Source organism: Tinamus guttatus, unplaced genomic scaffold, assembly GCF_059628265.1.
Source record: "Tinamus guttatus ecotype Peru unplaced genomic scaffold, ASM5962826v1 Tinamus_guttatus_pri_ptg000327l, whole genome shotgun sequence".
Taxonomy (NCBI): domain Eukaryota; kingdom Metazoa; phylum Chordata; class Aves; order Tinamiformes; family Tinamidae; genus Tinamus; species Tinamus guttatus.
In genome coordinates, this window is record NW_028288861.1 from 5,028,949 (window position 1) to 5,054,581 (window position 25,633).

At 37.4% G+C, this 25,633-nt stretch overlaps 1 protein-coding gene across 2 annotated transcripts in view; it reads left to right on the forward strand.

Moving 5' to 3' along the window:
• Positions 1-25,633, forward strand: part of AKAP6 (A-kinase anchoring protein 6) — a 203,735-nt gene that overhangs the window by 67,230 nt on the left and 110,872 nt on the right. Inside the window, exons 5-6 of one of the 2 annotated variants that reach the window (XM_088529284.1) lie at positions 5,357-5,453; positions 6,709-6,875. In XM_088529284.1, the coding sequence (XP_088385410.1) occupies positions 5,357-5,453; positions 6,709-6,875 (264 nt within the window). The remainder of the gene's footprint in view (positions 1-5,356; positions 5,454-6,708; positions 6,876-25,633) is intronic. The other variant, XM_088529285.1, reaches the window with a different exon arrangement.

A 25,633-nucleotide genomic window follows, 5' to 3' on the forward strand; every position in this document is an offset into this window, starting at 1 on the left:
GACACTAATTTGAGCACTGTGAAAACTCCAGGAATTCCACTGGGTTTGTGGTATCCCTGGATTGCAAAAGATTTGTTCACATATGGAGGGGATTCAGTGTCTATCAGAATATAACAAAATCAAGCTGTTACTATAAAATGTTTTGAATTAACCTGATTAGCAAATTCCAGTGAAAAAGTATTTCAGCGATGATTATTCTGAATTAGCAGCAATCATCTACAATTGCTTGTAGAGCAAACCATTCTTGGAATGACAACTCGCTACATTGATAAATTAGAGTATTACCAACTTTTGACACAACTTTAAAAAACTTGCTTAGAAAGCAATAATTATATAATATATATTGCTTATATAAAAACTTTTAATTGTACTTTATATTTCTAATAAGAAGGGTGGTATTGCTTGAAGTTTTAGTATGCTAGTATGATCAACATGTAATTTGTTTTTGAGTATGATATGAAATGTATTTAAAAAAATCTGAGATTGGAAATCATTAGAAGAATATAAGGCTAGGATCGCAAATGATAATAAATATACTGAGGCTTAATTTGCAAAGCCTCAAAGTAACATTTTGTTGTTAACTGTATAAAACAATGTTAAACCATGTAAAAAGCAGAGACAGTGTGAAAATTACAGTAGTGAAATACCTGCAAAAAGAAGCACTATGATTTCTAAGCCTGATGGAATACCTGAATATTTCCCAAGCAAAGTATATCTCAATTGGTAAAAAGTCAAATACAGTTTGGTAATGTATTCGTTAATGTAATGTGTAATATGCACTACTTTGTAGCAGATCGGAAATGATAGTGTTTGAATTTTATCTGCCATGGTGAATCAGCAAGACCTACACAGCTTTATGAAGGGACATTTAATACTTGTAATGCAAAGTGTTAACAGAAATGTTCTGCTGTTCATACACAATTGAAACTTTCTCAGTATCATATTTTAGAGCTATACTACATTTTTATTGTAACATGCTGTTGTTCAAATAGTTCTTTCTGTTGCCCTAAGCTAGTTTAGTTTGTATTTAGATAGCTTCGTATTCACAGTTTGTATCAGATAGAATAGCTCAGGTTTACTTCACAGTTTACGATCCAAATATGAACAGAAAACCTATAATAATAAATATCTTAGGAGTCCTTAGAAATGTGTAGTGCGGGAATCATTATCTGCAAATTATCTGCAAAGGTCTGTTACAAAGATTACACACCCATATATATTAGTTCATTCTCCAAAATTGGTGTCAATGTGGCAGTTTGCACTGCACAGGCCTTGCCACAAACGCCTTTAAAAGGGCTACATACTTAGCCAAAATAGAAATCTGTGTTACAGTACTGTTGAGGTTTTATCTGAAAAGTGCAAGTGACTATTAGAAAATTCTAAATTAGACTTTCCATTCCAAATACTAAATATCATAGGTCGCGTAGATAATTTTAACTGTCCACATCATTGCTCTAAAGATATATGCTTTGGAAATAGTGATACTTTTCTCAGAACTACTTAAGTGCATCAAAAATGAACTCAAATCAGGACATTGACCTCAAGAGTACCACAGGAACTCACTCCGTTCCTGGGAAAATTGAAAATTCAGAAACTACTTTTAGTACAGTATCTTAGTCTGGCAATAGGTGTGAACTGCTGTGTCATTTAAACCAATCTATATCTGTTTATACGTTGTAGGTCCACTATGATTCCTAGTTGTTTATTTGTCTTTCAGAGATGAACAGTATAATGGAAATATTTATTTAGACACATCTCGAATTAAAAAGAAAATACTTATACAAAGTCTGTGTACCTGCAGAAACAAAAATATGTAATGGTTGCCTGTCCTTGCTGGTGATATGAATAAGTCAAGACCTAGGTTCTGTTTTACAAAATTCTGATATTTTATTAAGAACAGAGGGTCGTAAGATAAAGATTTTGTATCAGAGATTAATCTATACATATTTCAAAATATCTGTACAATGTAAATTTAACTGTAGTTATAAAAAAATCCTCAGGGGAAATTAAATCAATTTTTTTTTGTTTTACCCATTGTACAGATGAATAAGCTGTTAGGCAGAAGTCTGGATATGCTGTTTTTTTTTTTTTTTTAATACTCTCTGTTCTTCTTTAATACATCTCCGTTCTTCCAAGGGTATACAAAAAAAAAAAAAAGTTTTGCGTGTTCAGAGCCCAATATAGGTAGGTAGGTGCTGCTGTTTTTCTTGTGGAGGTTCTGGAGTACTGCGGTCTAATGGATTCATTGGTTTCCTAAAAGGTTGGGGACACGTGGCTTCGTTTGGAGCTGGCTGGGCCCCCTTTAGCCCATACAGTCAGTAGGAGTTAGTTCTCCTTGAGCTTAGTACTAACCTACTTTGGAGGTTCTCCTGTCTGGGGTCCTGTAGCCTTAATAAAAGTGCTTAATCCTTGCTTCTCTTGTATTGCTAAACAAGAACAGTTGATATTTATTTACATGGTGACAGCAAAAAGTAGGTGGAGAGCTTCACAAGGAAATACATTCTTGTAGTAGGTGATAAAGTGTATTATATAGACTGTGGAGCTAGGGATGACATTAATGTGTTGTTGAAAACTGGCTGTCAGGCCAATGCACATGCATTTTCCATAAAATATATGTGCTCAGTTGTGATATTTAGTCAGCTCCATAGCTGCAAATGCATTGGGAAAAATGGCTTTGATGACTTCCTTTTCTCCTTTCCTCTCTCCAGATGCAAAGGCTTCACTTACTATCAGAGTAGAGGGGGAGGAGGGAAACAGAGTTCCAGGGTCACACACTTTTAAACTTACAGATTTCCAAAGGCCAGAAGTTGGCAGTGGGCTGTGGAAAATGTGTAAACGACAGAGCCTCTCCGTGCTTGAAGGCCCTCCTCCATTATGGATCTTTGCTCTAATTTTGTCCTTAGCTGTGCAAATTTGTATCTCTCCATTCCACATATGTGCTATGCCTATTACATTTTAAACTGTGATTTTTTATTTGTGTCATTTTCAGTCACAGGGCTGTGAGCAACTGTGGGCTTTGCCTTGCACTGGCTGAGGGCTGTTCTTCTCAGTGTGCCTTGTCTTTTTATTCCTTGTTCTTAGGAAAATGCCACTCATTCAAAAATAATATATAACTCTAATACCCAAACTCGTACTTCATTACACATCTGACAATTTCCTTCACTTCTGTTTTTATACTTCTGTATGGATGGTTCCCTCCTTTTGCTGCCCATGTGTTGATAGGAGTTTATTTCTGCAAAATTTCATGCATGTTCACGGTGTTTGTGCCATGCATAATTTAACTATGAAATCAGAATTTTGCACAAGTAGAATATTGCTTGTCAAAACCCAAAAGTTTGGTTCCCATCTTTATTCATCATATTTTACTTCTTCAGTTAACATTATTACTGGTTAATAGGTGCACCTGAAAATCAAGCTATATTGTAGTATGTGGTGCGTTACGTTAAATGAATCTTTTCTAGGACAGTAAGTCTCTTTTTTTCCTAATGAAGAAGAATACCTCATCTTTTCCAATTTTCCTATCAAATACATCCACATCATCTTGAGACATTGCCACATCCAGCTGCATCTATACTCAACTTCAATTACATGAAATTACACACCCTACTCTCAGGTCCTTTAGGTTCTCTTCTGCTGCGTGAGGCACACGCATGGTGCATTTCCTGTGAAGTGCATGATTACAAACTATTCACTACAAGCCTGTTTTAAGTAAACAGTAAATTAAATATTGTCAATGCTTGCTCAGACTTGTGCTTATGAAGGAGAAAGAACTAGAATTGGGTTCATAGGACTCTAGATTTAAGGAAGGGCCAGGCTGAGCTGCTTTTTTCTCCCCTTATTTGAAATTCTCTTGGCCAATTCAGTTGCAATTTCAAGGTGTTCTTCCTTTCTGTTCTGTTAAACCTTTGCTTGCTCAACAGCTGATACAGAATGTTGTATTCAGATGCCCAGATGGGGAAAATTGGGCTAGACAAAATGCTGAAGATAGCAAAATTCCCCTTTATTACTCTTTATTTGTATGCAGAATTTTCAAAAACACTCTGTCACGAAATGTCAGGTACCATTCTGCCTGCAAGACTGTAGGCGTCTGAGCAATGTGCCTTTCAGCTACGACAAAACCAGTAGAATAATATCCTTCTATTACAGTTGTTTTCTTTTATGTCATTCAGTTTGACTGGAGGAATTGAAAAGGAAAGGAGGTGGTGGCTTCCTGAGAAATGAGAGCTTTTAAGTATTTTGTGAAGTCTGCTCCTTAAGCACTGGAGTAGGCAGCAGTATTTAGAGAAGTACAAGTCATTTCTGTAAAACCAAAAAGCTACAAATGCGCACTAGCAAAGTCCCCTTTAATCTCTGCCAGTTAATACACTTCCAAGAGAAGCAAAACCCCTTTATTCCAGGGGGTTGGATATTGTTGTCATTCCTTCCACAGACATTTGAAGGAGAATGAGAGTTGCATGTGTGTGTTCGGGCTGCACATGAGTTATGGTCAAGTATAACAAGTACCTCTTCCTCTGTTTTATTTTGTTTCTCTTCCTTATATGCAAGAGAGAATTTCTGGCAAATAATTCTCAAATTTATCCAGCTAAATTAGCAGCAGTTATAGTAGAACATTCTTCTGGTTTCTCTGTTACCACTTTGTAATGTAATTTGTTAAAAGAACAAACAAAAAAAAACCCCAAACAAACAAAAAAAACCCCCAAATCCCCCCGTTTATTTGAAACGAACATTTAATCACCTTTAAAGTAGACAGCCCATGTAAAGTAGTAAAAACATTAGTGCAAAAATGATGAAAAATACTTATTTTTACAAATTGAGGATGAGGAAATGTAAAGTAGCTTGATTCGTACTTTGAAAATGGGTATGGGAATTAACTCTCAAACACTATATTAATAGATCTGTCTGAGTGCACATAAGGCCAATATATTCAATGCTGTAATTTCTTTATGGTTTCATAAATAGTGCTATCACCAACATTTCAAAGAAATCTGAAAAAAAACAGCTCATATGTGATGGCATAAATTTAGTGTATTTTATAGAACACTGTTACCCCAGATATAGCCTGCGGGTTGTGACTTTTCATAAAACCTAATGAATTTCTAGATTTGTCAGCTGTTTCAACACAGATGCACTTTGCTGATCTAATGGAAACATTTTGAGCCCACATTCAAAATATCAGTAGCTTTTAGTATTGCAGATTAGTTTGGCTATTGGATGAATGAGGACGAGGTTGTTGATTTAAAAAAAAAAAAAAGGCAGCAGGTAATTTTATACATGTGTTTTATGCTTAACTGCCTCTCTGATGTCTGATGCTGATTTTTTTTCCTTTTTTTTTTTTCCTTTTTTTCCTTTCCTGCAGAGTTTTAAGTTGAACGTAGATAGCCACTGTGCTTTGAAAGAAGCTGTGGTGGAAGAAGGACGTCAACTTCTTGAGCTTATTGTATCTCACAAATCAGGTAAATCCCTCTGAAATATTGCAAGTCTTTATGTCTCCAGACTATTAAAGAATGAAGAAGCATTGCTGTAAATTACTGCATATATTCACTTCCTTATGTATTATTAATATTTACATTATCAGATTGACCTTCAAGATTTATAAATGTTTCATATACTGCATACAATGCAGTGATACTTATAAAATGAAATACTGCCTGCAAATAGTCTGTTCATTTTATTTTGGGCTTGCTGCTCAGCTGAGTTTCAATTGAAATCACATCGCTGAAAACTTCACACTGACATATTCTTTGATGTAGGTGCTATGGAAATAACATTAAGATAATGAATTAGGATTTCAAATACATACATCTATATTTTTTACATGTCCTATATGGGCAAAATAAAGCTTTATTTTGCCACTTACATTAAAATTAAGGTAAGAATTAGTTTATTTATGAGGAATAGATTAAAATTAAAATTACGTTTTTCCTTTCGTTTTGCTTGTCTTTTCCTGCAGAGGCCTTTAATTGAGAGGAGTGGGAGAGAGATACTGATTTCCCTCTCTCCTTTTCCCCCACCCCCATATTTTTAGATGTTAGCGTGACTTGTATGATAATAAGATTCTAATCAGCATGCTGTACTGCTACGGAAAACCATCTTAATTTTGGCCTACTCAGCATGCATTTCATCCACATCGAAGTTGTCCTTTGGTTTACATTTTTATGATCATATTATACATTTTGCATCTGTTGTTTCAGTGTCAGACATACTTCAATAATGTGAAAGCTGTGGGAAATCAGTGACTTATTTGTATGGTTCCAAAAGGGTAGAGAAGCTTTAACAAGGAAGAGTAGTGCCTGTCATCCTATATTTGGAAATTAGTAATGTAAATAATAAGTATAGGAGTTGGAGGAAAGAAACATTTATGTTGGTAGTTAATGATATGTCTAGAAACAGAGACATTTGAGGGTGGGATTACCAGAGCTTTCCTGTTGTATTGGAATCATCGTTTATGTGGGATTTTACTTTATGAAATCATCAGTCGAGACATAATTAAACTTTAATATGATGGCTAATAGAAGAATGCTACAGTGACCCTGTAGTGTTGTTTGCAGTGCGAACAGTAGTTATGCTTTGGTTTATTTCTCAGAAAATGCATTGAAATTCTTGGTTGTGTTTATTCCTTTAAATATCCTGCTATCCCTTTGAATAAAGAATAATATTTTACAAGGTAGTTGAGTTCACAACTTTTACTTTTTTCCCTTCATTTTGGAGAAGGACTGAAGGACATGCTGCAGATGATTGCAAGTCAATGGAAGGAACTACAGAGGCAAATCAAACGGCAGCACAGCTGGATTCTTAGGGCTCTGGATATCATCAAAGCAGAGATACTGGCTACTGATGTGTCTGCAGAGAATGAGGAAGGGACTGGGAGCCCTAAGGTAAGTGGCTTGAAGTTTGCCTTATTTCCTCTTATTTCCGTCGTCTTTTGAACTAGGCACCACTGAAGTTTTCTTTCCACCCTAAGGCTTTTCATTTCTACTGGGTAAACTTTTTTTTTATATATAAACAAAATGAAATGCCTTATTCTGAAACAATAAAAAATCTTAGAACTTTCAAGTTTTCCAGGAAGGCCTCGCTTGTTGTGTGTAGAGGGGCATGAGGGGGAACATAAAACATTTAGTAAACAAAACATAAAGCATCTTTAACATGAATAATCAGAATGGTTTTAAATTGTTTTGTTGCAACTATAAATCACTATAATCAGTGCAATCACTCAGCTCTGACATCCATTAGCCGCTTGGTTACAGCAAATTAACAAAGAAGAGAGAAAGTGATTCATTATCTCATTCCTGTTAATGACTATCAGATGCATTGCTTAATTAGGGGATGGCCATTGTAGTGGGAAGAAGGTCATATGCTTTGCCACAAATCTTTTTGCTCTGAGTTTTAAGTCCTCCATAGTAGTGCATGTGTTGAATACAACAAGTATTTTAAGAAATAAAGTATCAACATCTATAATCATTTTGTGGGTATTAATTGTCAGAGAGGGCTACAGTGCCCTCTTACCCGTTGACAAACTTGGCACTTGTAAGAGCATTTCAGAAACAAGGCATGCTTATTAAAAATGGTGCAAGCAATATAGGGATACTGTGTACAATAGAGACTTGTGACAATAGGTTCAGTGAACTTTTATTGCCATCAGTAAGAAAAGATAAGGAGAGGAGTGTTGGAAAGTGTTAAATTTTTCCACTGCATTCTGAGCAATTAACGTGCAACAGAGCAGTTTAGCAACTGCTAGCACCTTGGTCTGCAGCGAGCTCAAATGTATGGAAAAGTTCAAGGTTCCTGTTTCTGGAAATAAGAGATGCTGGTGCTAAGCAGATTTTCAGATTCTGATGCCAGGGAATTCTTCATATTGGCATTCAGTACTTTCTAGGGACTAACTTGTGGAGTGACTTTTGGCTGGACTTGCTTTAAGTGTTCTGGTGTTTTCTTGCCATGATTCTACACAGCAATAATAGTCCTAAAGGTGGTGGAGGAAGAGCCAAGGATAACAGAGGAACAAAAATAAAGGAAAAAGAAAAGTATAAGCAGGAGACACAAATTGACCTAATATCCCTAGTCCAGATGGTGAAAAATGCTCTTGTGTCACATATCTTTTAACTAAAGAAGTAGCTAGTGGAGCAACATTTGATTTCATTGTGCGATCCATTGAAATAAACAGACTAACTCAAAAGTTTCACCACCATGACCCGTAGTGTGACCCTATATGTATACTGATATTAATTTTGGCACATTATCTCTGAACAGCTTTGCTCACCCTTGGCCAAAAGTCTAATTGCCTAACCAAAACAATGAGGAAAAAGAAAAAGTGTCCTAAAATCCAGCTTGATTTTGCTATGAAAATTATGGAAATGCTAGTTTAGAAGGATTATATATTTTCTTGAGAAGGGGGGAAAAATGAAAGCATAGTTTAGGATACTGATTGTTTTTTAATAGCTAGGTGCTGTAGCTTCTTTCCCTATGCGTTTTTTTATCACAGAGGTAGGATCCTGAAGCAATGCTTTTCAGTGCCTGCTGTAAAATTAAAACTCATGCAACAGACTAATGACCAACCAAAAAGTATTTTAGGTTATTTTCTTCATTAAGCCACACCTCAACATGATTCTTTTAAGTAATAATGGCCAAAAGTAGTATCAGGCATCTACTTCTTCATGATGAAAGATCAACTGAATTAAAATACAGTTGGTAATCTAGCTGCAGGTTTCAGTTTGTGTGTTCATTTCAAAAGCCAGAAGGAACCTGAGAAGTATAATAGAAAATCTAAAGATTATATCTAGAGGGTATTTTTCTTTCTTGCCTTGTCTGAGAAACTACAGGAACAGTGTTGGTGTTAGAAATTGGTAAAGAAGTAGGAAAAGACGGAATTTCAAAGACCCTAGGAAACTTTGCCCTGGGGACTTTTTAAATGTCTTTTCATAGTACTATGGAATCTTTAATAGAAGTAGTGGAGAGTGGAAAGAAGAGAGGGAAATTCTGCAATTCTGAAAATATATCACCAACGTATGTATTCAGAAATACAAATTTTCCTTATGAAAATAGTCATTTTTTGTGCGTGTAAGTATCATGCAATTTATATACTCTTAAACATCTGTTTTAAGTGTTCCTAAGGCCTAACCTCTTGTAAATAATCTCTTCGTAACTTCCTAGAAACACAGTGAAATCTCTTCTTTTAACAAGTATTTTCTTAAGCTACTATTTCTGTGATTTTTATAAACAAGTGACTACTGTATTCAAGTTATGTATGTAAAGACTTTATGTATGTAAAGAGTGTGTAAAGACTTTCTTCTCCCACTGAAAAGAACATATAGAAAAATATCTCAGTCTTGCCACATGCTACCTTTGAACAAAGTACGTGGTCGGACAGTACTGGTGGTAAACATGTCACACAACACATCATTGATCTTTGTCTAAGAATCTTAGATGCTTATTTAGCAACAAGAGTTTTCTCCTATTGGAAATAGTGACTAATATTCTAAAATATCTGACAGGAGGAATGCTTGTGTAGTGTACCCGTGCGTTTTCCCACCTAGTGGAGATGTCTGAGACCGCTTGTTTTGTGCCTGATCTCTGGAATGTGGCCCCCACCTTTCCATCAGGAAAAACCTACCAGAACAATATTGCTTTCAATCAACAGTAAAAGCTGGTATTGGAAAATAACATGATGTATGTTTTTTGCCTAGTGGCTGAGTGTTACTGATCTATTAAATTCACAGTTTGCTGGAAAATTTTATTGCTTTTTGAAGAGCTGGTGAGTTAATTGTGTAATTAGTGTCATCAGAAAGGTTTAAGAACCCTAAATTATTTGTCCATAATGGACATTCTTCTTCATTCAAAATTGTATAAAACAGTATTTTTAGGACTGTCTGTGAGTTCTGTTCCCAATATGCATTTGGATAGTGATTGTAATTTCTAGAGCTGTATGTTTTTGTTCTGCTAATAGAGATTTGGATTCACAGTACTCTCTGGTGTTATAATTCGGAGCGTAGGATTGAAATCCAAAGGCTGGTAGGTTCATAAGATAACGGCGTACTCTCAAGGGGGGTGTGTGTGTATGTGTGTGCATATAATACATATAGTGCTGGATGTGTGTTATTCAAGAATTGCTAAACTACTGGAAATGATTTAGTTTAAACAGACGTAAGGCTGTTGTGTGTGACTCAAGTGTATAATGATCACATCTGTCAGTATATACGAATGAGTAAGGATTTGAAAATACTGGAAGAACAGGTAATAATATGTTTTAAAAAGTAAATAGATCTCCTAGCAGGAAATGTAGTTTGAAGTGGTTAGGCAAATGTCTGTGCACAGTTTCACAATTTCTACAGCCATTCTTAAAAAGTCTTCGGAAACCACTACAATATTTTTTCATGGAAAAAAATGAAAATTTCAAACTATTTAGTAATTACCCAAGTTAATGATTCTGGGAACTCTCGCTGAGAGTCAGTTTTGTAGTAATGCTGGTCCTCAATGGAATAAACATAGTAATCCATAACAACTACTTCCTGCTTTTTAATGAGGTTGAAATTGCAAAAGAGACAACAAAACAGAGAAAAGGTTAGGGAATGGTGATGGTCCATCTGTTATTGCTTCAGACTTGTAACTTTTCCAGGCTATCTAATCATGATGCTATAGCTACAACATTTAAATTAATACTTTGATACAAAAGTATACAGGCAAAGTCCTGGCATCTTTGTGATCAGTACAGAGAAATGTCATATATATGAATAGATAGATTTTCCTCAGAGCATTTTATCAGCTCTAGATTCCTGTTCTGCAGACGTACATGCCACTGTTATGTTAAAGCCAACACACCAGGCTTTTTTCCTGGTGACTCCTGCTATTTAAAATGAGGGAAGTCCATTATTGGAATAGCCTTATCAGCAGGCAACAGGTAGTATTCATTCAGAATCTAGTATTTTTACTTACATAACCACTTACAAGATTGAATTTCTAATGCTTTGTAAATTGGAGTATTGCATATAGTATTAGAGTGGTCAGTAGTTTGGAGCTGTCAAAGGGTAGATATAATTGGCCTTCCTTCTCTTTTTCTAGAGTTTCTTGTGTCTGGCACAAAGGCAAGAGGGGCATTTGCTAGACGGATGATTTAACTTGTATTCCTGGGACAGGCTGAAGTCACATGAGGCACTTCAAAAGTTCACACTTCACTTGCCATCTCTCTTTCTGTTATGTATACATCTGTGCATCTACACATGTACAAGCTCAGGATCAGATCTCTCCAACATGATCTCCTTCTAGGACCAGGTGACCTGCCTGATGGATGAGGGAAAGACTGTGGATGTGGTCTCCCTGGACTTCAGTAAGGCCTTTGACACACTCTCCCACTGCCTTCTCCTGGAGAAGCTGGCACCTCAGGGCTTAGACAGGTGGACTCTTTGCTGGGTGAAGAACTGGCTGGATGGCCAGGCCCAGAGAGTGGTGGCGAATGGAGTTAAATCCTGCTGGCGACTGGTCATGAGTGGTGTTCCCCAAGGATCACTGTTGGGGCCGGTCGTCTTTAATGTCCTTGTCGATGATCTGGATGAGGGGACTGAGTGCACCCTCAGCAGATGTGCAGATGACACCAAACTGGGGCAGAGAGTTGAATTGCTTGAGGGTAGGAAAGCTCTACAAAGGGATCTGGATGGGCTGGATCGATAGGCTGAGAGCAACTGTAGGAGGTTCAACAAGGCCAAGTGCTGGGTTCTGCGCTTTGGTCACAGCCACCCCAAGCTGTAGGCTTGGGGCAGAGTGACTGGAGAGCTGTGTGGCAGAAAAGGATCTGGGAGTGTTGGTTGACAGCTGGCTGAACGTGAGCCAGCAGTGTGCTCAGGTGGCCAAGAAGGCCAACAGCCTGCTGGCTTGGATCAGAACAGCATAGCCAGCAGTACCAGGGACGTGATCGTCCCCCTGTACTTGGTGCTGGTGAGGCTGCACCTCGAATATTGTGTTCAGTTTTGGATCCTTCACTACAAGAAGGACATTGAGGTGCTGCAGTGTGCCCAGAGAAGGGCAGCGAAGCTGATGAAGGGGCTGGAGCACAGACTTCATGAGGAGCAGCTGAAGGAGCTGGAGCTATTTAGTCTGGAGAAGAGGAGGTTCAGGGGAGACCTTATTGCTCTACTGAACTACTGTTGCTCAAGTACCTGAAAGGAGCTTGTAGCGAGGTGGGGATTGTAGCGAGGTGGGGGTCAAACACTTCTCCAAAATAGCTACTGATAGGACAAGAGGAAATGGCCTCAAGTTGTGCCATGAGAGGTTCAGGTTAGATATTAGTAAGAATTTCTACACAGAAAGAGTGGTGAAGCCTTGGAACAGGCTGCCCAGGGAAGTGCTGGAGTCACCATCCCTGGCAGTGTTCAAGAAATGTGTGGATGAGACACTTAGGAACGTGGTTTAGCAGGTATGGTGTTGAAGGTTTATGGTTGGGCTTAATGATCTTAAAGGTCTTTTCCAACCATAATGATTCTATGATTGTATGTATGCATTCAAACCTATATATCATGTTATTAATACTGTGGAATATAATGTCAAATAAATAGCTGTCATTTTGTCAATAGCAATTTGAAAGACCAAAACAGAAATCAGGTGATATACATGACTTCTTCATGCGTGGCTATCTCATGGTTTAATCAAGTGTTTTCTTGGAAGGTAAATATACAAGGAAAGTTGGTGTTAATAGAAGTTGCTTCCTATAACAAGTTCATAATGAGCCAATCTTCCATCTAGATATGAAGAGCTTTATGCAGTGGATCCCAAGCCTTGGAGCCTAGACATTAAAACTTAGATCCCAACCACCTTTATCCAGGCCTGTTCCCAACATCTGTAATTGCTGTGTGCTGCCTTGGTTCTCTGCAGTTTCAGATAAATGGAGTAGTCTCTCTCATCTAGAACAACTGCATACTGCTGAGCACAGTTAGCTTCCACTTTTCACTAGTGAATAATAATGTATTTGTAATATCTTACAAGTATATCTAGGTTAAAAAGTTGCACAGAAATTCTGTGTCTCACCCTTCATTAGTATATTCACTGGTGGTAAGCAATGTGATTTCATGTAATTGGAACAGTTCTGCTATGTTGCCATCAAGGCATTACCTTTAAAGTTTTAAATATTTAAAATGCTGTCTGTACGTAGACAGGATATTGTTATGTTAAACAAGTGAACAGTTTAAAGTCATTCATGTGACGTTTTAATTCTGAATCTTTTGGAGAAGTCTTCAGAAGTCAAGATTAAATATCTATACTGTGATCTTTTAAATACAATTTTGTTAATTGCTAATTAATATTAGAAAAGAATGCATCTACCATTTTTATTTTTGTTGGGTTTAGTTTAGAATTGGAATTACAATATTCTTATTCTGTCTGCTTCCATGCTAGTGGTTTGAAGCAGGGAGGAGGTAGTCAAAGGCCAAGAGGTGTAGTGATATTTACAGAATGATTCTCTAAATCAGCAGAAAGCAGTGATTTTGCTTGTAATAAGCGTAACTTTTAGTGTGTCAAACACAACTGAGTTCTTGTTGCATTAGTTGTTATCCAAATACAGAATTTGAAAAATCCTCTCAGGATTTCCAAGCTAATCAAGACGAGCTACGCTGCTGTAACAATCACAAGGACTTGGAAAGCAGCTGTAAGAAGGAATGTTTTTGTTCCCTTTAGTGCAGCTGTACTTCAGTGCTCAGTTGGCTAGTTTTGAGTACCTTCCCTTATAAGCTACATATTTTTAACCTTACAGATATCAACTAGAGTGTGGACAGCCCTAGACTTTGTTGTAACAAAGGTGAATATTTAAAAGGTGAACGCATAATTTATATTATAGACTTTTTTGTTGTTGTTTGTAATGGTTGAACAAAAGGAGCCAGAATAAACTTTAGAATAGATGTGGAAGAACTGGCTGGCATCAGTAAAAGGAGAGGCTGCATGTGGGCTACTGAATGGGACTGAATTATAGCGAGTCCTAATCATAGACGTGAGGAAGGAGATCTGGTGATGGGCGTCAAAGATGTGATCAGGAAAACTGAGCAGAAAAGGCCTGTTGAAGTACTGTACCTCGCCCTGGGAACTAGCTGGAAAATTTTACAGAAGTATGGATAGAAAAAAAACAGGGTTTTAGTGCAATCACTAAAAAAGTGGCTGTATGATCTGTTTTAATATCCTCCTTTAAATTATCATTGCTTTTAGAAGTCTTTTCCAGTTGATGCGGTATTGTTTGAGAGCTATGTTTTGAAAAAATGTTCCTTTTGTTTAAACAGTTGTAGATTTTTTCAATGATTTAAAACCATCGGAGTGCTTCTACGTGGTAGTTGTTCTGCTATTTACTGGAAACTGTTTCTCCTAAATTGTTAATTTTGTGTCTCTTAGTGGGCAGGGGGACTGGAAGGCAAACAGATAAGAGCTCTGTCTAAACTGCTTCTTCCATATTACCCAAGCCCTGTTAAAATTTGTCTATACCACTAGTTAAATAAAATATTTTTTGTTAGAAAATATATTTTTTGGTGTAGAAATATCTTTTTGTTGTAAAGCTGCATTTTCTGATATTTATTGGGAAATACATGAAGTTTCAAACACAGATCCTATTCTGATGACACTATTAATAATTGCAAAGTATCTATAGTTTTTGAAGTATGCTTCTATCATTTTTACATGGTCATTTTGACAATCTACAATTCTAGATATTGTGTATTGATTATTTTTCACAATTGTAGGCTGCCTGCAGACGTCACTGTTAGGGAAAAAAGCTATCCTCAAAGAGTAGCAAAGAACTTAAGATACCTTTAAGTATAAGGAGACCTAGTTTCCTTTAAAGCATAGATCAAGTTGAGCTTGAAAGATGCTTTAAGTCTAAGTCACTCCACTGAGAGCAAGTAAAGGCTGTGGACTTGATGAGAACAGATATTTAAACTGACATATGCCCAAGGGGAATATTTTATCATAATGCTATTTTAATCTTTGAAAACTGTTATCTGAAACTCTGAAAGTGTATTAGCCTCTTGTAACTTCCTGGGCATAACTGCACCAACTCTGAAAAGTTTATTTAGCCAAAACTCCAAGCAGGGTTTGGCCTGTATTTAGAAATGCCATGAGTGTGTTTGTGCGTGTGTTCACATAAACACATTTATCTTAGTGACCAAAGCTAAGAATGCTCTAACCACCCTAAGGCACATTGCTTTTTATTTAGCCATTTATTTTATTTTATTTGTTCCTTCTCCTTTATCTATACAACCATACTGAGATGCTTCTATTCTGTTATTTTTAATAGGAATACCTTTAAATTTAACTGGACTGCATTTTCACCAGTAATGTTGGTGGAAGTGCAGCTTCCCTTGTTCATGTCTGCTTATTGCTCAGATTTCCAGAGAAATGCATGTTTTAATAGGTTATTAATAACACCAGTACATGCTTCTGTTTTGCTGAAAATAGGGCAGCTCCCACTTCAAAGCAGAAATTTTGTCTCTGCTTCACTAGTGGGGGCAGCAGGCAAGTGTTTCAGGTACTGCTTTTCTCCTTTTCTGTGCCAGCATCCTGCTCGTGTGCCCATCCAAAGCCAGGTGTCTGCAGCCACAGGAGAGACAAAGGGCTTTTCCTTTTTCCTTTTCCTTTTGAGTTTGAATTCAGAAATTTATGGAAAACCCTCTCTGAGCAAATGGAAAGAAGGAATCTTAGATGACTAAAATGCCTGTGCTGAAGAAGTTTGTGGTTGTATTTATAAACAGGAATCACTGATGGGAAGTAAATGTTTCAAAATTTCAGATCTTTTCAGTTAAATTTTCTTTCTCCCTTGCCCTTTCAAAACGTTGTTCTTCAAAATACTGCATGATTTCTCCAGGACTGTAGGTGAACCAAAATGCAGGAGCATGCAGGGAGGGAACCTCCTCACAGTGTTTGTAGCCTGGGCAGAGCCAGAAGTTCAAAAAAGCAGTGAACTGGGTTTGTGGATTCCAACAGTGTGTGATATTTTCCTGTCACCAAAACAGATAAACGTTTTGGACCATTGCAACAACATGGCATAAGGGCTACAAATTGGGCTTTGGAGGTGTTCTTCCCTGCAAGCCCGTTTCACTCTTCCTGGCTCTGGTGTCAGCAGGGCGGTTTTGCCTCACGGGTCTCCTGCCTCCTCCCTCGGGCAGAGCCGCCCGCAGGGCACCGGGCTCCAGCTGCGCCGCTGCTGAGCGCCTTGTGGTGCCAGACTCTTCTGATGAGGTTTAAAGGCACAAATCTAGTATTTCCCTTTTGACATTCTACTAGGAATCATGTACTTTTAAAATGGCAGCTTGCTATGGAGGCCATCAGCAGTTGTCACTACTGAAGATAATTTCTTCTGCTACTAGCGTTCTACCTTTGTCACCTTTTTTTATTAAACTTGTATTACTGCTCTGAAAACAAAACATATTCCTATATTCAATTGAGTGACTAGCGTGTCATTCTTCTGATCTTTTAAAAGAAATTTTACTTTCATTTTATTTGTGCATGAAATTAAATGTTCATCTCTACAGAATAAACTAACATCTTATAAATACAACTGTATTTAATTAACAGTTCAGTATTTGAGTTTTTGCTGTTATGGTTGATGTCCAAGAGCGATTAACAGTGTAGCAGAGACAAAAGGAACACTGATGTGAACAAAGATACTATTAGATAAAGGTAAATTTTATGTTCTGCGTGTTTTTATCCTTTTTTAAATTTTTAATTACTTTTATATTCAGTGTGGTTGAGTAGCATTTCCCCCTCTTCTTTCCCCATTCCATTCCTATTATTTTTCAAAATCAGCATGTTTTAGCAACATTTTATCTGCAGAATCTTTCAGTTCTGGTCTCAGCTGTATACATGAAACAGCTGTTCTGCACTGGGGTGGTCACAAATCGAACAGTGTTTGAAGGAAGGAGTCTGCTTGGACATGCTGCATTCAAATCTGATTTGTTGTTAAGTGTCTGGTGGCACTGCACACTTGACTACACTTGCACTTGGACTCGACGTGATGTTACAGATTTTTCTAGTTTTCTGTATTAATTATGAGAAGGTAACAGGGTGCAATGCTGAGCATTATGTGTGAACTGACCCTTCTGTTATATGTATCTAAATTACTCAAAAAAATCAACAACATTTTTACTAGAGCACTCCATAAAGCACATACTTCCACAGCAAAAGTTCCAAAATGCTTTTAATAAGAGCATAAACAAGCTTGTGTGCAAGGTCTGGTAACATGTGCATAGTTCTTTTTATTTTCTTCTTCTTTTTAGTGTTTTGCCTGGGTTTTTAATGTAAACATTGCTATAGTATCTCAGTGGTTCTTACCTTATTGATAATAAGGTGATACCTTATACAGAGGTATGTAGGAGAGTTCAACAAATGTGAGAGCTACAGTGGGGTCTGTATCATGTTTAGAAATTCAGGCTTGTTCCTTAAACACCTGGAGGTAACTGCAGACAAATAAATGTGCTAGTTGTGTACTTAGCCACATCCCATGAGTAGCTATAAACATTAATGGCAGTTAACCTACAATGGCTTTCAGTATGGAAAGGATTTTCTGACCAGGAGACAGGTGGTTTGCCATTTTCTTTTATAATAGCTCCATCGCATGGTTTATGAACCATTATCAGGCCAGAGTAAGAACAGCTCATCTGGGCATGGACACTTCATTTCTTCAAACTCTTTTTCTTCTTGACAATGGTATGATAGAAGGGATCTGTGCATTTAGCACAGAATGAAAAGCTAATCTCTGAGTTTATGAGCCCTAAGAACATCAGAAGTATGGCTGATGCTGACAGATCAGACCATCCCTTATGGAATAGAAAGCAGTGGTGAGAAAGCAGAGAGAAAAGCACAGATGAAATAGTGCAGATCAGCTTTAAAGAGTTTGGCACCATGTGTTCTGAAATTCTGACTTAAATATATGATTTGCAATAGAAGTCCAGAATGGCACCTTTACGATTGCCTGCATTTGAGGACCACCATTTAAGGTGTAAGGCTGCATAGTATTAGAATATAGGCAGAAATGCAATAAAATAGGATCAATTTTATAAACTCTGTGTGTAGTCAGATGAAACAGCTCTGAAACAGAGAGCGAAGTATATATCCAGCTATTTTACTCTAAATATCACATTAATGAAACACTGCTGTTATTTGTTATTAATTAGTCAACAGCTGTAAGGTTTAAAAGATACCTTCATAGGTTTCTATTGTAATAGTGTATATTGATTTGGTAAGAAATATGTTAACAAAAATAACGGGAAGTTACTTAAGTTGCTGTTTTAGCTGGTCAATTCATTTAGGCCTTGAGTTTTGCTCTTAGGATAGATGTTGTGTGAAGTATCCACATTTGTTTCAGTGGAACTGCTCCTAACTTGTATTGCTACAAAGACTTTATTTGCAGAGTACCATCTTATTCACATAAATCTAAAACGGAACATGAAAAATGTTGGTTTCCAACTCAAGGAATGCTAGAAATATTATTATAAGTTTGTTTTTAATTCTTGAAAAACATATTAAAATTAACTTTTCTTCCATTTATGTAATGTATATAACTGAACTTCCTTCCTACTGTGTGACAATTTCATTTATTGTTATTTGTAAACAGCTTAGTAAAGATGCATAGTGGATTGGTCTAGAAACTCCTTGAACAGTTTCTTTTGAAATAACACTACATACGTTAAGCTCAATTACACATCCAAACAGCCACAGCACACTTTTGGTAATTTATTCATTGATTTAACATAGTACCCAGAAGAGTCATGCCTGCTGTCAATTTTGTAATATATTATGTTTTAAATATACTCATGCTCACCCATGCACGCCATTAAGGTGTGCATAAACCTGTGTTTTTCTCTCTTGACAGCTATAAATGTTTGTTATTATTACACAAAACATATGTTCATGTTGTTTTTGTCTAAATTATTCTATCTGGGGCTATAAAGTTTTAATGTTATTAGTTGCCCTTAGAATTTTAATGTTTCACTGCTGTAACCTTCTTAGGATTTCTCTGCAATTAAATAGAAACTATTTCACTACAGCCTGGAAGAACAATATATTTTATACAAATAATAAAAAGAACCCTTTCTTGCTCCATTTTCTTCCAGTGTAGTAAACTGTGTACTTGACAGAGTTCTATATACAGCAGCCCTACCTGTAGTATATTCCAGGGCTGAATAGTATGTTCTACTCTCCTTCCGTCTTCTCATTAAGAGAAAAATCTACCTTAACCAATTTAAGATAGGAAATACAAGTAGCTTTTTGAATGACTTCTGCCTGTTGTTTTCAGTTGTCCCTTTATTGGAGTTGTTCGATTTACAAAAAAAAAATCCTGTATCTAAACCTCGTATATCTACAGAGATGGGATAAAAAACAAAATTGAACTTTTAAGGAAATAGTGTGATATTAGTTTAGAAAAATCATTTGAAGAAATATCTCCTGTGTCATTTTGTGAATGGCAGAAGTGTTGTCAATAGAAAAATGTATTTTTCCTTGTAGTTTTCAAGGGCTCTTCTAAGAAAGAAGAGCAGAAGAGAATTCTTCCATGAAGTTAAAAGATATTTACTGACTATAAATGAGGAAATGACTCTGTGGAACATTCTCTGTTGTATACTAGATTAAGCCATTTTATGGACCTTTTTTTCTTGTAGTTTGTGCCAAAATACCCTCTTAAAAGCAGGTAATACCATGCAGATTTAGAATGTCTTACTTGCATTACCTATTTCTAACTAGAGCACACTGGTATTTCTACAAGATTGATCAAGGTTGGTTCCATAATCTGAGTAAAGCCCCTCTGCTGTGTAGAGGAGCAAGAGGGAGCAAGAGCAAACTTTATGTTAACTCTCTTAAATTAATTAAGTTTTATTTTAGGGGAAAAAATGTTATTTCTAACTGGATTTGTGCCGCACACTTAAGAGATTTCAACCTGAGTATTTGAATTGGAAGATGCTTCATGAAACTTATTTAAAAGTTTGGAATCAAAATAACCTGCCTGTCATATTGAAGTAAGGTGTGAGGAAAAGAACATAGTTGCACTAGGAATTATTAATGCTTTATGTTTTTGAAGGCACTGCATGCCTAGGCTTACAATGCTTTTTGGGAAAAAGAAGTATATTTTTGGATTTTACAGACAAAGAAACTGAGGCAGGGAGATGAAAAGGATTCCTCGCAGTTACAGAGAGATTTGTTAGGCCAGCTGGGCTTAGAAATCCGGAGTTTTGTCTACCAGCTGCCCTTGCATTGAGCTCACTCAGCTAGCAATTCTCACACTTCTAGAGTAACAAAGATCCATTAACATTTAATGCTCCCATGACTCTGCCCAAAAGATTTCTTTCTTGATGAAAATGAATTCTCTCCACCCAGATTTAATTTGTCACCCCTCTTTTCCTTGATCCTCTATTTTTTAATATTTTTTCATTCACTTTTTCCTTTCACATCCTCTTTGCTTCTTAATCATTGTCTTCTCTTTTCATTCATTTATTTCTTTTTGTCTGCTCTTCTCCCTCTTCTGTTAGAGAATATTGTATCTTTTCATCCTTAACAATATTTCTTTTTTTTCTTTCTCATTTCCTCTAGGTATCTCAAACCTGCCCTCAGAACTGCAGTGCCTTGCAGGCTACAGTTGCTGTGGGAGGATTGAATATGAACGCAGGCAGTGTTTCATAGCACCCTAATTTTCAAAATTTTAATTATATTTGAAGTTTGCCAATTACATGGTGAACTTCTGCAATGGAAAGAATAAGACCACAGCTTTCTATTCTCAGAACTGAAAAGCCTGTAATGGAAAAAAAAATGTAACATTTGTTGAAGAATAGAGATAACAGAGAAAAAGCAGTGTGTCAAGGTACTTGGTTAAACAATAATCTCTTACAGAGCACTCATTACTGCTAAATAATTGACTGTGTTGAGAGAAAGGTTTCTATGTGAAGAGAGGTTCAAGAAGGTCAGTTATCTAGTGGTAATGACCGTAGCGGTCATTAGAGGGTATTAATGCTATTAAGAACAGAACTTTAACTTTTTATTGAAGTTTTTATTTAAATTATATTAACTTTGATTCAACTTTTAATTGAGGTGCAACCATCCAAATTCTATAGTCAGGAACCAAGAAGTAATGAACATAAAATTACATGTTCTTCTGATAGGCTGATGGGTCTTTAATATATTATAATTTCAGGAGTCTCTACAGAGCAGTTATTAGTATAAAACTATTCTGAGGTATTCTATTAGAATTAGGGCTGGGTGATTGATTCAGGAGCAAATCCCAACTTGACCCATAGCAAATGCAGATGGTGTACTTTCTGCCTCAAAAAGAACTTCTTTTTATAAATACAGTTGCATTTCATCGCAAAACACCTGTTCAGTTAAAGCAGAAATGCTTTTGTTCCTAAAATGATCTGTCTTATAAGCACAAAACCTGATACATGGAGGCAACAACACTAAATTAATTTAGGTAATAGGTCTGTACTAAGTTCAGTACTTGTGGTATAAAAATTATCTTTCCTGGAGGGAGCAGGGAGAGTTTAGCTTCTCCCTTTTGCTGTGGAGGCTGGGGTCAAGGTTTGGCTGGGGCTTCCAAGAACTTCAAAGTCTGCACTGCAAGGTGGAGCGTTGAGTAAATGCAGGTGCAGCAGGAGCTCTGTCTTTGTGGGGCCGTCTTGTGTGTGGCCTCTTGGGAGCAGCCTGCTGAGTAGCTTGAAGTGTTGGAGGGCTGGGGAAGGGGTAGGAGACTCCGGAATGAACTCCCGGGCCTGGAGGAGTATTGCATGTCAGGCCACCTTCTAGGCTTTGTGCAAGGGGGCTTTGTTTCCTTGCCTTATTCAACATAAGCACGTAGTTACATGATTTAAAGTAGCGTGATTTAAACAGCAACAAAAATGCCGCTCTACCAGAACAAAATGCAGAACCCTGTGCCTCATTCGCGTCGGGGAATGATGAGCAAAAGAATGGCTCGTGTATGATAGGAGTTAATCGCCTTGCCTAATGCGTGTCTGGGCAGGTGCTGAGAGCCTGTGGTAAGAAAGGGCCTCGCACCATTTTGCGGCGAATAGCGCGCAGAGGACGGCAAGCTCAACAGAATCCCCCGCGCTGTCACAGCACATTTTCCAGGTACAACTTGAGAGCTGAAGCTATATTGTGTTTTTGACAAACTGACACTAAGAGATGTAGCAGCCTTACAGAGGAGCTAGGAAAAAGAAATCCAGGAATGAGATGTTTATATTAAAAAAAAAAAAAAAGAGAGAGAGAGAGAAAGAAAAGAAACTGCGTTATGCAAAAGATTTTTCTGCAGCTTTTATATTAATGCATCAAATAAAAGCAATAAGATCACATAATAGTAATGATTGTGTTATTGTCTGTCAGTTTCCTGCAATCTGGACAGAGGATAGGCTGTTACTACAACTATTCATGCCAATTTACCTTACTGCAGAAAAAAAAAATGGATTTTGAAAATATTTAGGGTGTTTCCAGGATTTCCAGGATGATGTTCATGTTGCAGTTCTGTTGTTTGTTATGTGTTTCTATAGTTTCATTGCATGGAGTGCTGCACAATTCTATGAAAACATCTCCTGCTTGTGAAATCCTGTGAACTTCTTTATTTTCTTGTAATCACAGTCCTGGGGAATACTTTGTATTAAACTGATCTGCTCCCATTTTCTTGCAGGCAAATTTGCTATATGAACTGCTAATAGCTTTTTTCCTGTGGAAAAAAAAATGTGGACTGCTTTGGTAGGAAGCCAGGTTTTTGTCATTTAGACATGTCACGTCGTTATGAAAACATCATGCATCATAACGCAGCATAACAATGTGATTTGCTGAGATGCTGACTCCTCTTGAAAAATTGTAAAGTGGTGTGTGCATATTGCCATGTGAAAAACTACTTGAGTATTTTAGGACATTTTCCTGGGGCTACCTGGTGCAGTGTCTAATGTATTGGCCTTTTAGCTGGGAGAAGGTAGGTTTGAGTAAATGATGCATAGGTGGTTCTTCACAGCCATATGACACTTTCATAAAATCATAGAACAGAGACCTAAATTCCTTTCAGGAGGTCATATAGTCCTCTGCCCTGCGCAATGCACAAACAATTAAGCCTGAACCTTTTCTACTGTACATTTGTCCAAAATTATGGTGAGGATTTATTCCAGCGCTTAGCAAGTTTGTAAGCTTTTTCCTGCTGCCTTGCATAAATTTACCTCACAGCAGTTTGTGCACAGTTCTTGTCCTAGCCTCGGCAGACACAGAGAACTATTACCTTATTCTGTGTGACAAACAGTCTTCTGCTCCGTGTTGTCCTGTAACAACAGTCACTGGAGGATGTTTCCACTTCCCTGGTCCTTTGATGCCAGCTCTTTGCATGTTCGTTACTCAAAGGGAGACCAATGAGGGGAAAAAAAAATGGCAAAGTAGTTCTTCACCTAATCCACTTTCCTTAAAGCTATTTCGGAAAGGTCCCTCTCTCATTCTTTTGTCCTGCTATGGTGGGAGATGGGGGTTCTGCCTTTGGACATGCTCTGCAGCTCCCATTCAGATCTGCAGGGTCCAGGCTATTTTTATCCTTCACCCTTCAAAACTCATTCTGTTTTTAGCTTAGGTCAGGGGCACTCTGGAGGTGTAGGTGTCCTCTGTATTAGAACAGTTTGCTTCCCTTTGCTAAATACGTATAAATGTCTATTGGTTGTATTAGGAATTTTCTCCTGCACTTAACTGGGTAGTAAACAGCTGTTAATTCCAGAGATGTATAACTCCATACTCTTTTCTTTTGTTACTGCTCATCATTCCTCAGTAGGTAATGGATCTTTCACTTTACCTTATGTTCTGTATCAGCCTGTACATTAAAATGATACAGTGTACAAACATTAGTTAAGGTGACCAAGGAACCACTAACATGAGTTGAGTCAAGCACCTTTTTAAAGGTTGCTGGAGTCAAAACATATGTAGGAATATGACATGATAAATGTTAACAAGCAATGGTGGTAGTAGTATTTGGAGAAATAAAAAACAAACCTCAGTAACAGTAAGGATTAGGCTTGTCACATGTGCATGTCACTAGCTAAAGAACGTGAGTCCACGTCATGTTTATTGGAATTGTTTTAGTCCTTTCACGTTTGCTTGTTGGAACTGTGCAAGCTGAGGTGAAAAAGCTGTGGAGAAGGGGGATGTGTAAGGCAGAGTGAATATGATGAAAAACTGAATAGAAAAGAGAATGAATTGAAGCAATACAAAAAGGTAAAATAATGGGACAAGAAATAGATTTACTATCTGTCCTGGCTGTTGACTATTCCATCTAAGCAAGAGCTTTGCTGGTTGAGATCAGAGCTGCTGTGCACTAGCTGCCATGCATCGATATGCATGTTCTTAGGAAGAGGTGAAGCAGTGGGGAACAGGAATGACAGCACCAAATGAACTATCAAATGAGTTTCGCAGTCTCTCATGGACAAGTAAGAGTTGAGCAGTTCCGAAGGATGCTGAGAGTGTGTATAGGTGAACAGGGTAGGCAGCCCTAAAACTTTTTCCCTCTGCTTTTACTGCAAGTTGATGGTGAGTTCAGAGCTCCCTGGCGAAGCCAAGCTGTTCGTGTGAGCTTTTCCCTGAGATGATAGAGAAAGAGGCTGTGTATGCAGAAGGAGTTACAGCCTAGAATGAGTATTATGCCCATCCGGTATTAGTAGGAGGGAATGGTGTTTCCTGTTTTTCAAAAATCGCAATCTCTCTTAGAAGTGTGTAATAGAAAATAAAATAAGGCCAACTTTTGTGCTTTGCAGTTCATTATGGGAATTTCGTGTGTGATCAACTTGGGTATGGTTGCTGTAAGAGCACTAATAATATTATCCCCAGAAGAATGGAAAAAAAACATATAATAAAAAAATGTTGACTATATGAGTAAATGTGAATCATCTTTTGACCATTCCATATGAACTGCACCATTCTATTCGTATGTGTTTTGTGAGCAACGTTTTGTCTGGAAAGTCCAGTGACCACATGTATTGATTTTTTACTGTAATTGAAATAGCTTTGTGTTGCATGGTATCTGGTTCCAATTTGTGACTTTGATTTGTAGGGATTGTGAACTAATCTTGCCATTGCATGTTACATTTGTAAACTGAAGTTTAAAACTGTGCTGATCAGACATACGCAGAAAATTACAGCTGCAGTCCAGGCTTGCACCTGTGCCTGGATTTCCTCTTTTCTAGTCTCTGCTCAGGACACATGTATGTGCTGTGAGAAAATTTATGGTGTGGGAAGCCTATATGGGTATGTGTACCAGAAACAAGTGGCTTGGAAGTAAGACTTAGTCCTGTTTTACAGATAGGTAATCAGAACAGAGAGACTGAGGCATTAATCTGAAGTTCACAGAGAAGCAATGACATCATATTCTGTGTGTCCTGATTCTCAGTTCCGCTCTGTGTAGACTCCTCAGCCTAATGTGCTTCACGTGTAGCTCCACTGCATGCTGCTTAAACAGGGCAGAAGAAGGCAATGCAATAAACTCCCCAATGAGCATACACAGGCAGTGATAGAAGAGATCACACGCAGAATGATCCGCAGTGATCTTGCTTCCTTTCCATCTAAAAGGCTGCCTGCATGGTGATCACCCAGAAACCTAACTAACTCTGTGAAATTACTGTGCATGAGTTAGAGCATTAAATTCCCATGTAGAAGTTGGTACTCAGAAGTGCCC